This window comes from Solea senegalensis, linkage group LG18, assembly GCF_019176455.1.
Source record: "Solea senegalensis isolate Sse05_10M linkage group LG18, IFAPA_SoseM_1, whole genome shotgun sequence".
NCBI lineage: Eukaryota > Metazoa > Chordata > Actinopteri > Pleuronectiformes > Soleidae > Solea > Solea senegalensis.
The window spans coordinates 15,319,081-15,331,772 of NC_058041.1; the positions used below are offsets into that span (position 1 = coordinate 15,319,081).

At 39.7% G+C, this 12,692-nt stretch overlaps 1 protein-coding gene across 1 annotated transcript; it reads right to left on the reverse strand.

Annotated features, from left to right (window-relative positions):
* Positions 1 to 253: 253 nt before the first annotated feature.
* LOC122759549 (dnaJ homolog subfamily B member 13-like) lies at positions 254 to 12,358 on the reverse strand. Its single transcript, XM_044014475.1, has 10 exons — positions 12,312 to 12,358; positions 11,040 to 11,084; positions 8,154 to 8,257; positions 7,524 to 7,685; positions 7,262 to 7,410; positions 7,056 to 7,169; positions 5,829 to 5,942; positions 5,671 to 5,747; positions 5,440 to 5,562; positions 254 to 1,702 (listed from the first exon to the last, which is right to left on the reverse strand). The coding sequence occupies exons 1-10, from the start codon at positions 12,356 to 12,358 to the stop codon at positions 1,645 to 1,647; spliced, it is 993 nt and encodes a 330-aa protein (XP_043870410.1). The 3' UTR covers positions 254 to 1,644.
* Positions 12,359 to 12,692: the final 334 nt, after the last annotated feature.

Consider the following 12,692-nt stretch of genomic DNA (forward strand, 5'->3'; position numbering starts at 1 on the left):
AGGACTTCAAACCAATATGTCATAAAATAGAATCAAACTTGTAATTTCCCTTCTTCTTTTCCTTTCGGCTGCTCCCTTCAGGGGTCGCCACAGCGAATCAACCTCCTCCATCTAACCCTGTTCTCTGTATCCCCCTCTCTCACACCAACTAACTTCATGTCCTCTTTCACTACATCCATAAACCTTCTCTTTGGTCTTCCTCGATTTCACTTTAAATATCCATCCATCCATTTTCTACCGCTTTATCCTCCTTCACATGAGAGTCGCAGGGGGTGCTGTGCCAATCTCAGCTGACATGGGGCAATAGATGGAGTAGGTACACCTTGGACTTCCACATACACTCTCTCCCTCTATATCTGATGCCCGAACTGCTTCCCTCCAGAGACACAGAGGATCAACAGCTTTCCGCTGTGATCCAAACAACGGCGCATCCATGCTCCGCAACTCCAAGGTTCGGTGTTTTGTAAACGTTTCTTTGTGTTGAATGTGTTGGATTGCGCACCCGCACGTTTGTATTTGTTTTCTTTGATCACTCTGTATGTTTGTTGTTGTTTCGCTGCTGAGTGCAGAGCGCATCTTGGCCGCTGCAGTCACTGCAGCGATGTATCTCCCCCTGCTGTGAGCGAGTAGACAGGTCACGTGGCAAGAAAATAAACCATGGATGTATTATAAGAACTGGATAGAGCACCGCCCCTTTGGCTCCGTTCATTCCTATGAAGTTTCTCACCCAGTGCATATGCCAATTGTTTTCTTGGACACTTTTTGCTTGATTTTCCATTCACTGATACTGTTCATTTCCAAATTGTTGTAAAGTACGAAATGTTGCTAATGGTAGCAATACAAGCACTTTATCTCCCAGTGAAAACTGTCTAAGTTTTGCCCCTCTGTTGTACAGACGCTGTTGACGTTCCTGGTCCTGGAGCAAATTCTCCAGTGATTACTGACCCAGTGAATGAAGTTTTGCTCACAGGTCCAGGATGTACTGTACCTCGTTTTTGCTGGTGCTTGGACCCACCTCCCAGTTTTCCTTAACGAGGTCAAAGACACCCCAAGTTTTTCTGCCGAACAGGAGATCAAAGGGAGAAAATCCCGTGGAGGCCTGGGGAACCTCCTGCACTGCAAACAACAGAGGGTCGAACCATTTATCCCAATTACGGCTATCCTCGTGCACAAACTTACGAATCATGTTCTTTAGTGTGTTGTTAAACCGCTCCACCAGGCCGTTGGTCTGGGGATGGTAGACACTAGTCCGGATTGAGCGGACGCCCAGTAATTCGTATAGCTCTCGTAGTGTACGTGACATAAATGATGTCAGGATCTCTTTCGGGATCCCAACTCGAGAGATAACTTGAAACAACTGCGAGGACGACCGCTGCCTCGATGTTGGGGGGGTGGTGGCACTGGACCCAATTAGCTGTGGACGACGGTAACCCAGCGATGAACTGCTCCAGCGCCACCTGTCCCACGACGTCCTCCACAGATTGGATCCCCGGCTGGAGGCAGCGCCCCGCTGCGTCCAGGAGTTGCTGCGCGTACGCAAAGGGGCGACCGGCTTCTTCAAAAGAGAGCCCCCTGAACTGCCACCGGTGTCCCTCCGGAGTCCTGCCTAGCCGGTCCAAGATGGCTCTCTTCAGCTGGGCGAAGTTATGGTGCGAGGCCGCCGGCACGTGTCCTCCTCGCTCCTCTTTGTGGACCCAGCCTACTGCAAGAGACCAGAACCAGGTTACATGTGTGCTTATATAGCTGACTGATTACCTGATTCTGTCCAGCTGTCTGATCACCGTCTGAGCCACTTCTCCCTCTCCTCCAGCAGTTGCCACTCTAACCACACCCCACTTGTACAATCGTCATCGGGATGCGTGCTCACTGCTTCTGAACATCTGATTTTACAAATAATTTCTTTGTTTTCTAATTAATGCTATAAAGCCTATTTTGATGGACTCGGGAGGGTGCTGTCTATTCCGGTGGATCAGAGGGAGAGAGAAGGTCCTGGGTCAGGAAGGAGCCGCTGCCCGTCCCTCTCTCTCCTCACTTCACGTCGTTTACGTCAATAGAGGGAAAATTGAATTCAGGCCAAACGTTTTATTTACAAGATTAAACTGAGTGACACAGTCTCTGTCTATCGATCGCACTGTACCTGTACACACACACACAAACAGCGCTGTCCCCAGTGATGTGACAGTGAACCGGCTATACAAGCACTGATGCGCATATCATGCCCACACAACGATTGGGACATACACATAGAGCTGTACTACTTTTCATTGGATAATCTGATTCCGATAGGTGCAGTTCATTTTAAAATCGGCGCCTATACCGATGACAGCTAGAGAGGGACCTCGTTATCAGGCACAGAAGCGCTTTACTGCAGTCAAGCCAGCCGTGGTTCGCGTTTGCCTGGTCAAATCAGCCGCATGTTTTTTTTCCAGTGCGCAAATCTACTAACGTTTACGGTAATGGTAATTAAACCGCACTGAAGAGCTGGGAGTGACTGTGAGGAGTCCAAGATTCAAACACTACTGAACTAAGCACTTCCTTCCATCTGTGGCATGTTAGTACTGCTACGACCAGAGGGGAACAGTGACACGATTTCACCGTCAACTGAGGTATATCTGGTTGTAGCAGGTTGTTGAAGTGATGTATTATTTGATACATTCTGAATGGCTTCTGGTGAAGATAGCAGACTGTCCAATAAAGCGGCAGCTTGGCCGAGGCGCTCTCGTTCTCTCCCAGCCGTCATGATGCGCTACCTGTTCACAGTTCCTGCTTTTCGTCACATGACCGGAAGGCCTTCCACTCTCACACATACTTTTTTTGTACCTTGCATTCACACAAAAATGCTTTACACACACACACACACAAAGTGTGCCAAACATAGTGAATATGAGAGCTAAAAAAAAGTGAATGTGAGAGCTAAAAAAAGTGAATGTAAAAGCTAAAAAAAGTGTATGTGAGAACCAAAAATAATGAATATGAGAGCTAAAAAAAAGTGAACGTGAGAGCTAAAAAAGTGAACGTAAAAGCTAAAAAAAGTGTATGTGAGAGCCAAAAATAGTGAATATGAGAGCTAAAAAAAAGTGAATGTGAGAGCTAAAAAACATTAATGTAAAAGCTAAAAAAAGTGTATGTGAGCCAAAAGTAGTGAATATGAGAGTTAAAAAAGTGAATGTGAGAGCTAAAAAGTGAATGTAAAAGTGAATGTAAAAGCTAAAAAAGTGTATGTGAGAGCCAAAAATAATGAATATGAGAGCTAAAAAGTGAATGTGAGAGCTAAAAAGTGAACGTAAAAGCTAAAAAAAGTATGTGAGAGCCAAAAATAGTGAATATGAGAGCTAAAAAAAGTGAATGTGAGAGCTAAAAAAAATTAATCTAAACGCTAAAAAAAGTGTATGTGAGCCAAAAGTAGTGAATATGAGAGTTAAAAAAGTGAATGTAAGAGCTAAAAAAGTGTATGTGAGAGCCAAAAATAGTGAAGATGAGAGCTAAAAAAAATTGAATGTAAGAGCTAAAAAAAGTGTATGTGAGAGCCAAAAATAGAGAATGTGAGAGCTAAAAAAGGTGAATGTAAGAGCTAAAAGAGTGTATGTGAGAGGTGTTTTGTGTATGTGAGAGGTAAAATTATGGATGTGAAAGCCAAAACTAGTGAATGTGAGAGGTAAAATTGTGTATGTGTGAGGTAAAAAAGGAATTATGGCCTATACGGCCCCTCAAAGTGCTCTATCCAGTTCTCATAATACATCCATGGTATAAACGGTAAAATTCACCGACTGGCCTGGCTCTGCCTGTGTCGAGTCTGTGTGGTTAGCCATCAACACTCAAGCACGTGATCCTTTTGTTTCATTCACAGAACACGCTGTGCTTTGAAACACACTCTGTGTCTGCCCGCTACTCAATCGTGTACTCTCTCTCTCTCTCTCTCTCTCACTCACTCACTCACTCACTCACTCTCTCTTTCATTCGTGAATATGAGCTCCCTCATAGGCGCCCTCTTGTGTCGAACACGTTCTGTCTTTTGTACATGACTAACGGGGGTTGAGAGGGTCAGTGCTCGGATTCATACCTTCATTGCTTTTCAATTGGGATATATTTGATATTATAGTCAGTTACAGTGATTATTTAGACTGATTTTAAAGGCAAAGATTGATTGTCTTTTCCCTGTTTTAAATTTCATATTTTCTTCCAAATATTTAATAAAGAAATATTAAAATTATTATTTGTACATACATATATATATATATATTTCTTTTTTTTTTTTCAATCAAATTATTGCCACTAATTTTGATCCCCAACACTGATGACATCCAGTATATAAACGATCTGAACTCAAACTATTTTAATAGTATGTGGAGAGAATAAAAAGGAACGTTATCACAATGCGCAATGACGCAAAATAGTTGATTTGTCTCTGCTAGAGGATGAGGATCAGACAAACCAAAGCTTCAGAGGGAGATCATTTTCAGAGAAGACCTTCTGCATTTACAGCATTTGCCACGTTCTGCCACTCACATCTTTTTTGTAATAAGCGATGACAAAACTGTCTAAAATGTTTTTTTTGCCTCCGATTATGTGAACTTCCTCTTTTCTCTGTGTTTGCCATGATTTTCCAGTCACTTCTGATCAATGAATATTAGTAACTTGTGGGCATTACCTCAAGCCTGCAAAAGCTGCGCCGCATACGAGTTGGTTGTGATTTATAAAGAAAAACTGGCGTCTGACGTTCGCGCGCATGGTTTTAAAAATCCAAATGTTTTTGTGCAAGCAAATCCTGTGTTTCCTACATACTCCAACATTTCAGGTGTACCTACACATAACTTTATAAATGAGACCCCAGATTCTTATTTCTTACACTGTCTTATAAATCTTCTTCTATGGGGTTTAACGGGAACTTGCTACAATGATGTTGACTTAAAGCTATCTTCTAGAATTACAAAACTGCAATATCCCATCTTATCATCATATTGTTTCTTGGTTCTACAGTGTCATCATCTCAGTCTTGTCTTTCACCAACTTTGCTCCCATCTTGATAGATGAAAATGCACTCCAGAGCCTCAGATTCATTATTTCTATTTCTTTGACTAACTGTCTTTCAACAATGCAGTTCATTCATTAGTTAACCACCTCTTCTGTCAGGTAATTCTAAAAGTGACAGCATGCTGGCTAAACAACATCAACAGCACATCGCTTACTCCTTCTGTTTCTCCGCAACACATCTCTTCTTGACCATCTCTCTGCCTAAAATAACAATCTGACTACAGGTTGCCTCCTTTGTTGGTAAAGTAATGGTGTTTTACAACAATTGGCATAGGTAATGTTGCATTATTGCCTCCTTCTGGACTATTCTTCCATGTGGATTATGCTTTTTCTCTCACTATTATTCAATTTCTAGGCCTCAATGCTGTGAGTTGTGTACACTATTTCAGAGCTTTTTTGATCAGATACCTTTGCTCAGGGGAAAGCTTCTCAGGAAAGTGGATGTGAAAAGTAATGATGAGGTTTCCTCTCTGTGAAGGATCCTGAGACAGTGGCATTCCCTCTCCACTCACCACTTTTTTGTACATAGGTCTGATGACAAATGGAAAAACTCAAAAAAACATAACAAACAAAAACCACTCTGAATGTTATGTATATACAGCCAATTCTACTTTGACCCCAGTATGGGAAAGTACTTACTGCACAATGTCATTAATAGGGATGGTGAGTAGTCTGCCATCTAGTGTCTCCACATTTACAGAGAATCCAGTCAGGGCCTATGTGAAAGATTATTTTTGCTTTAGTTTCTTTTACTCTAGGTTTGATTGATAATAAAAAAACATGTTACAATGACTCACCATCTCCAGAGAAATGTGGACCTTGTAGATCAGGTCATTATCTTGTCTTTCAAACAGAGGATGACTCTTCTGTCGCACTATGAACACAAAATCTGCAGGGATGTTGTTTGGTCCCTAAAGGTTAAAGGATAATCACATTTTCAGGATCATTTCTTTAAAACAATTATCTAATGAAAAGTCAGCAAGGTCCCTGGATAGAATCCTAGTTCAGCCATATGGAGTTTGCGGTCCCAAAACATGCGTTAATTTGACACTCTAAATTGACCGTAGGTGTTAATGTGAGGGTATGAAGTTGCCCCTGTGGGACCTATCTTACATCTAGCAAAAAAAGCAAAGCAATTATCATTGCTAGCTTCCAACCCATGCAGTTGTCATTTGTTGGTAGCAAATGTACTTGCACTCATCAACTCACCCATGGGTGTGTCTTGAAATGAGTGTTAGGTGCAATGTTGGCACATTGTGAACTTGAGGCAGCAGAAAACCAACAAAATCCTGGTCTAAAGTCAATGACACAGCATTTTCATGTGTATTGAAGTGGCACATTGGATGCACCAACACAGATGGGTAAAAGTGCACCGAAAGACAGGTGCATTATTCATCCTCAACAGTTACAGAACTCATATCTGCATCTGCATCCAACACTTTGTGTTGTCTAAAATGTAAAACATATATTTGTATTGCAGCTGCACATCATGTGAGACTGTGCACGCAATCACCATCGACTTCTGCCTATCTGCTTCCGCTTACTTCACATTTATTTTAAACCTCAAACCTGACTTTGGCACATTTCGTTAAAGTTCCTTTTAAACACTGATGTTCAGCTCTTCAGCAGAGAAGTGTTCACATCTCCAGGTTCATCCATTTACATTTAAATAACAATGCAGGTTTAACTGGAATGACAAGTGAAACTGATTGGCTTACTTGATGTTATCCCAAAATGTTATTCCTATGAAGAAGTCAGACAACCAATTTGCACCTTGTGCCTCACTTTGCACTGAGATTACATGCCGTTTAAATAGCACACCATAATGCACTTGCGTCGTGCATTTTAGATCATCTAAATAGGGCCCTATATGTTTACCCCGCGATAGACTTGCGGCCTGTCCAGGGTGTATCTTGCCTTTCGCCTATGTCAGATAGGATTAGCTTCAGTACTTTCACGATCTTCATGTGGAGGATAAAGCGGTAGACAAAGAATGGGTGAATATCACATGATGGTTCGTTTACCTGATCTCCTTCCTTGGGGAAAATGATTCTTGTGCCGTCTTTCCATCCAGGATTTACATCAATTGTTTTAATCTTCTGTTTAATAATGAACGTTTGTGTTTCCTCAGTCAATTCCTGTTGATCAAATGTGGCAAATAAAACAGTGTGATTAGTTTATTCTTATGTAAAACTTCAGAATCAAAACCCCATTCTTCTTCTTTCCTAACCTTCCGAGATATCTTGATCTGTTTTGTGCATCCATGAAAGAGCTCCTCCAGGGACAAGTTAAGGTCTCTCTCTACTGGAGGGTCTTGTGTCTTTACCACTACTTGTTGGAGGCCACCAAACCTAAGTGGTGCCTCATTAGTGTGGAAGTCTAGTAATGTAAATTTTGCAAATGGAAAATCAGATCAGTGTAGTTGCTGTTAAATAAAATAGATTTGCATTACTGTATTTGTGTTTATCTGGCTATTATTCATATTCTCTCACCTGCAAATGGGTTGTCACCTCCAAAGAATTGCCTGAATGTTTTGTCTGGTTGTCCATGGTAGTTATACTTAGTTGACCATGCTCCACCAATGCCAAACTCAGGCGGTATACCACTTTTTAGACCCTCCTCACCAAATTTGTCATAAGTGGCCTTTTTCCTAGCTGTTAAAAAAAACAACAATGTTTTTGTGAAAACATGTTTATAAGTTTACAGATTCACCACAAAAACTCAAATCATTGTAGTGTGTGTTAGGATCTGTTGTGCAGACCTGTGTTTCCACTATATATTACAGCACAAAATCTGGGTGACATTAACTGTGTGTTTGAATACACACCTATATACTTTTAAACTCATGTATTATCTACAAATTACATACACATAAAACACACAGCTTTGTGCACCTATTTTTCTCAGGGCATTGCACTGATTGGACTTGGATTCATTTTGACAGCCTAAACAAAGGCTTATCCTTCATCTCAACCATAACCTGGTAATGCTTAACCCTAACCTTAACCTAATCACAGTTTAAATCATAGCCCTAAACTTAACCTGGTCCTCAGAAATGAGGTTCTGCATCATGAGGTTTTCGTCCCCTTGAGGACTACTGGTTCACACACAGAGCTACTTACGGTTGCTGAGAACATCATAGGCTTCACCCAGATGAGTGAATTTATCCCTGCTTCCAGGTTCTCTGTTGCTGCTCGGGTGGAACTTCAATGCAAGACGTCGATATCTGTGCAAAAAAATAGGAGGAAGCAGCGATAATGTGATAATGTGCTAAATGTCTATGATTCATATTTAAACATCTGAAGGGAGTTTACAAAAAATAACTTGCGCTTTTTTGATATCTGCATCTGTTGCGTCTCTGTTCAGTTCCAGAGTCTCATAATAATCGAATGTCATTGTGAAATTCAAACCTCGACACTTTCAGAGTCTGGTGTGAAGCTCCAGGGCATTAACTTGCTTTCCTCATGTGACACAAAAATTATGTCACTCGACATTTTCCTTTGATGTCGCACACCTATACTTTTTTTTGAATGAACTGGTAGCTCTGTTAGACTGCTCCACCCTAAAATCACAACACTTGTCAAATATTATCTCTAGTAACAGTCACTGTCCAAGAGTGTTATTTAATTTACTTCTGTTGTACCCGATGTCTCTGTGTTAATCTGTGAGATTTTCTTTGCTTCTTATTGATAAAGTGGATTCTGTAAAACAGATTATCAATGACAACAGTAATGACTTGTCTGCTGCCACTGCTCATTCTGCTGTGTTTGAGCACTTGAGCTGGTTTCTTTCTCCTCCCTCGCTGACACAGTAAAATCTCTGAAGCCTACAAATTGCCGACTGGATGTTGTCCCTGCTGGTATTTTAAAGAAAGTTTTTTAATATTGTACCCAATTTAGACCCTTTAGTTTTATCAAATGTTAGACCTCTCCCACTCGCCATTTTTTTCAAAGGTTTTAGAAAAAGGTGTTTTTACTTACATCCTTTTAAGAAAAAAACTGTTCTGGATAAATTTCAGTCTGGTTTTAGGTCTCGACGTAGCGAGTCTGCTTTGCTGAAGGTCCACTTAAGGACACATTTAAAACACAGAAAGCTCTTGGCATGGCTGGTTTTTGGGGTATAATTAACAAACAGAGGCTGTTGAAAGTCGACAGGTGGCGGGTAAGTTGTGCTGCTTCACATTTGCACTGTTTTAGGTTGTCATTATAGTTTACGGTTAAAGTCTTAATGTATGCTGTTCTCTGACATGTATACTAGGTAACCATGCTATTTGTGTGTCATTTATACCTCTAATTTAAGTTTTATAGGCAGTTTTAATGTGGCGATTTTGGCGCGAGTTAGCTGCCCCACTCGGTGCTACGTGACGATGTTGAGATTCATTGTGCCTGTACTTCTGGAGGTATGCATTTCTCTGTCATTGTACAGTTTACGGTCAACCCTTAATGTACAGTATGCTGTTCTCTGACATATGTGACACACAGGCATACATAGGGAGAGAGGGAGGATTGGTTCACTGTTCACCCACAAACAAGCTTTTTGTCTTAACATTGGATTACTTTCTGCTGCTTGTCTGTGTTGCTTTTGGCATGGTGATATCTGAATAGTTAATAGAGATTATATTTTTGCTTAAGCTCTTTTTGTGTTTGTTTCAGATCAATGGACAGCTTTGTCATCAACACTTTGACATAGTGGCAACTGACAGACCTTATAGAAATATTTCAAGGTAAGACATTTTTTTTCCCATCCACAGCATACCAATGTCTGCATTGCTATTCATAGTGATAATTTGGATAGTCATTGCGTTGACTGCATTCCTTTTTGTATAAATTCTTATGAAATATAATTTCCTCTTTTTTTCAATAGCTTCCATGTAATGTGTCAACGTGACTCAGATAAATGAATAGGGGACATGCCTTTTGTTGGCTTTCAGTGCTTTATTCTATTTTATTATAATAATAATAATAATAATAACAATAGTTTTCTTCTTTTAGATGAGGCCACCATCAAAGAGCTGATCACAAGCTGGCCCTAGCCTCAAGTTTCTCAAGAAGTTTAGAGGACGTGAGAGGCACAATTCTTCAGTTTTCCGGGAGTCCAAACTGGTCAAGTTCCTCCAAACAAGAGTACTTGCATGCAAGTAGCATGTTTAGGTGTTTACTGACACTGATTTTAACTGTTCCATGCAGTGACCTGAATAAGAAAACATTTATATTGTGGATAATAATACATTTTTTCCAAGATTCCAGTATAAGTGTTTATTGCATAATATATGATGTGCATGACCAAATCTAGCATGTATTTTGTTACAGGTTTGTAGTTTGACAATTTTATAGATATTGGTAGTGCAATTTATTTTCTTATAGATTGTACTGTAATGTGTTAGAATTAATCTGGTATATTTGACCCTGCATTTGGGTAGAATATATAACAAATATATGTAGTTGAAACAACCCATAATTGTAGTTAAGTTGACCCAGCATTTGGGTAGAATATATAACAAATATATGTAGTTGAAACAACCCATAATTGTAGTTAATTTGACCCTGCATTTGGGTAGAGTATATAACTAATATATGTAGTTGAAACAACCCATAATTGTAGTTAATTTGACCCTGCATTTGGGTAGAGTATTTAACTCATCTGGTGGGTTAAAATGTAACTTGTTGTTTCATTGTTATGCTGATGATGTTCAAATTTATTTACCTTTGCAGTCCGACCTTAGTGTCTCATAAAACATTTTACTTAACTGCATATCTGACAACAAACAGTGGCTGAGGCAAAATTTTCTTAATTTATATGACTTTTGGTGATACTGGAGCAGCGAGCTGGGGTGCCCTTGTCTGTCAAGTCAGCTCAGCCATTAGAAAGTTGCCCCCTGAGATGTGCATTATCACTGACCTGGGCCTTTTTAAATCCAAACTTAAAACATATTTATTCAAAATGGCTTTTAATACCCAGTAGTGTGGTGAGCTTTTTTTAATTATTTCGTATGTATTACATTACATTACCTGATGGAGGCAGATGGACCACTGTGGTGACCATGGTGGTGTCTCCTAAAAGGAGAAGCGAAAAGACAAAGAATTCAGAAAACATAGTCTTTGCCTGTCAAGCAACCAATTCAACAGATTAAGGGAACACACACTGAAAAATATTTCCACATATACAATGTACACCTTTAGCTACAGAAAGCATGAGGAGAATGTTAATATTTTAATGGCAAGTACATATCCCATCTTGTCTGTCTTTGGATCCTTTATGCACCTGTCTTAAGAAGTGGATGTGCAGAGATTTTTCATAGTTGTGAATGCCTTGGATTCCCTAGGGAGGATTTTCAAAGTATTCCTGGAAGAGAAGGATTTCTTTAGCACTCCTATTGCTGCAACTTGACCTAAGAAGTAGAAGAAGTGTTGAATAATGGATGGTAGTCTCAAATTATATGTGTTCTTCCTTTTAATTTCTGCTCCACACTCGTTCTGACAAAAAACATAAATAAAGTGGTTGAGTAATCAAAATTTTAAAAATTCAAGTTGGCTTTTTTCCCCAAAAAATTACATCCCTTGACGTTTTGAAGGGTTTCTGAAGAGTTTTCTTCCCATGCTTTTGTCAGTGAACATCATTATTGGTACTGCTGTATTTTCTCAACGTTTATGATGTAGCGGTTTAACAGAGTTAGAAATAACCATTTATGAATTTCTCCAAAATAGATGCGCTTGCCCTTTTATGTTTTGGAGCCACCTGGTGGTTTAAATGTGCAACTGCATGGGTAGTGTTCCTTCTCTGGCACCGTAGCCTACGTGACTCGGCAAAGAAGGAAACTTCTAAGCCGGAGACTCGAACGCATGTAGTTGGTTAACATCACTGATGACAGCATTGTGTGTTGCTGCTTTTTATACCAGAATAAAGAGGAAACCAGAGTGTGAGCAAGAACTGTGTGGCCATGACGTTCTTCTTGCACCACATACGCACACACACCGGTTACAGTGGCTTTGTTCTCTGCTAAGTCTTATTTCTTCTTCGAAAGTGATTTGACATTGCGTGAGATATTTTGTAAGAGAAATTGCAAAACATTTTCCACTTTCAGGTTGTCCACTATAGTAATTTCCTGTTCACTTAATTGTATAAAATATTTATTTTACTATTTTACATATTTCGTTTTTACATTTGTTTTAACTTATTTTTATTGTGCTCTTTTAATCTTTAAATGTATATCATGCCCCCACCCCCATGATTTGTATATGTCAGTTGTTTTCGTTAAGAAGTGTGAAAAGTGCTTATATAACCGCTTGCCAATGACAAGATCGCGGATACACACCGTGTGGAACGTCATCATTATTGGTTTTACACACTGATCGCTATTATGTATTATCGTTACATACAGTATTTGTTGAGTACAAGACTATGTACTATTATTTCCATATTCCTGAATGATGTAAACACGTGAAAGCCGTTGCGCTTAGTTTATATCGTGACCTTCACATGCCCACCAAGTGTGTCCTTTTTTTTGCCTAAACAAATGTATGTACAAATACAAATAAATGTGTCAACGTATCTATACCGATAAACGGAAGTTGTCAAAAATAGTATCACATTAAAGATAAAAGTGAAGAAGGAATTCAGAAACAGATGTATATATTTTAGTACAGTGTTGGATTTTTCAGGCA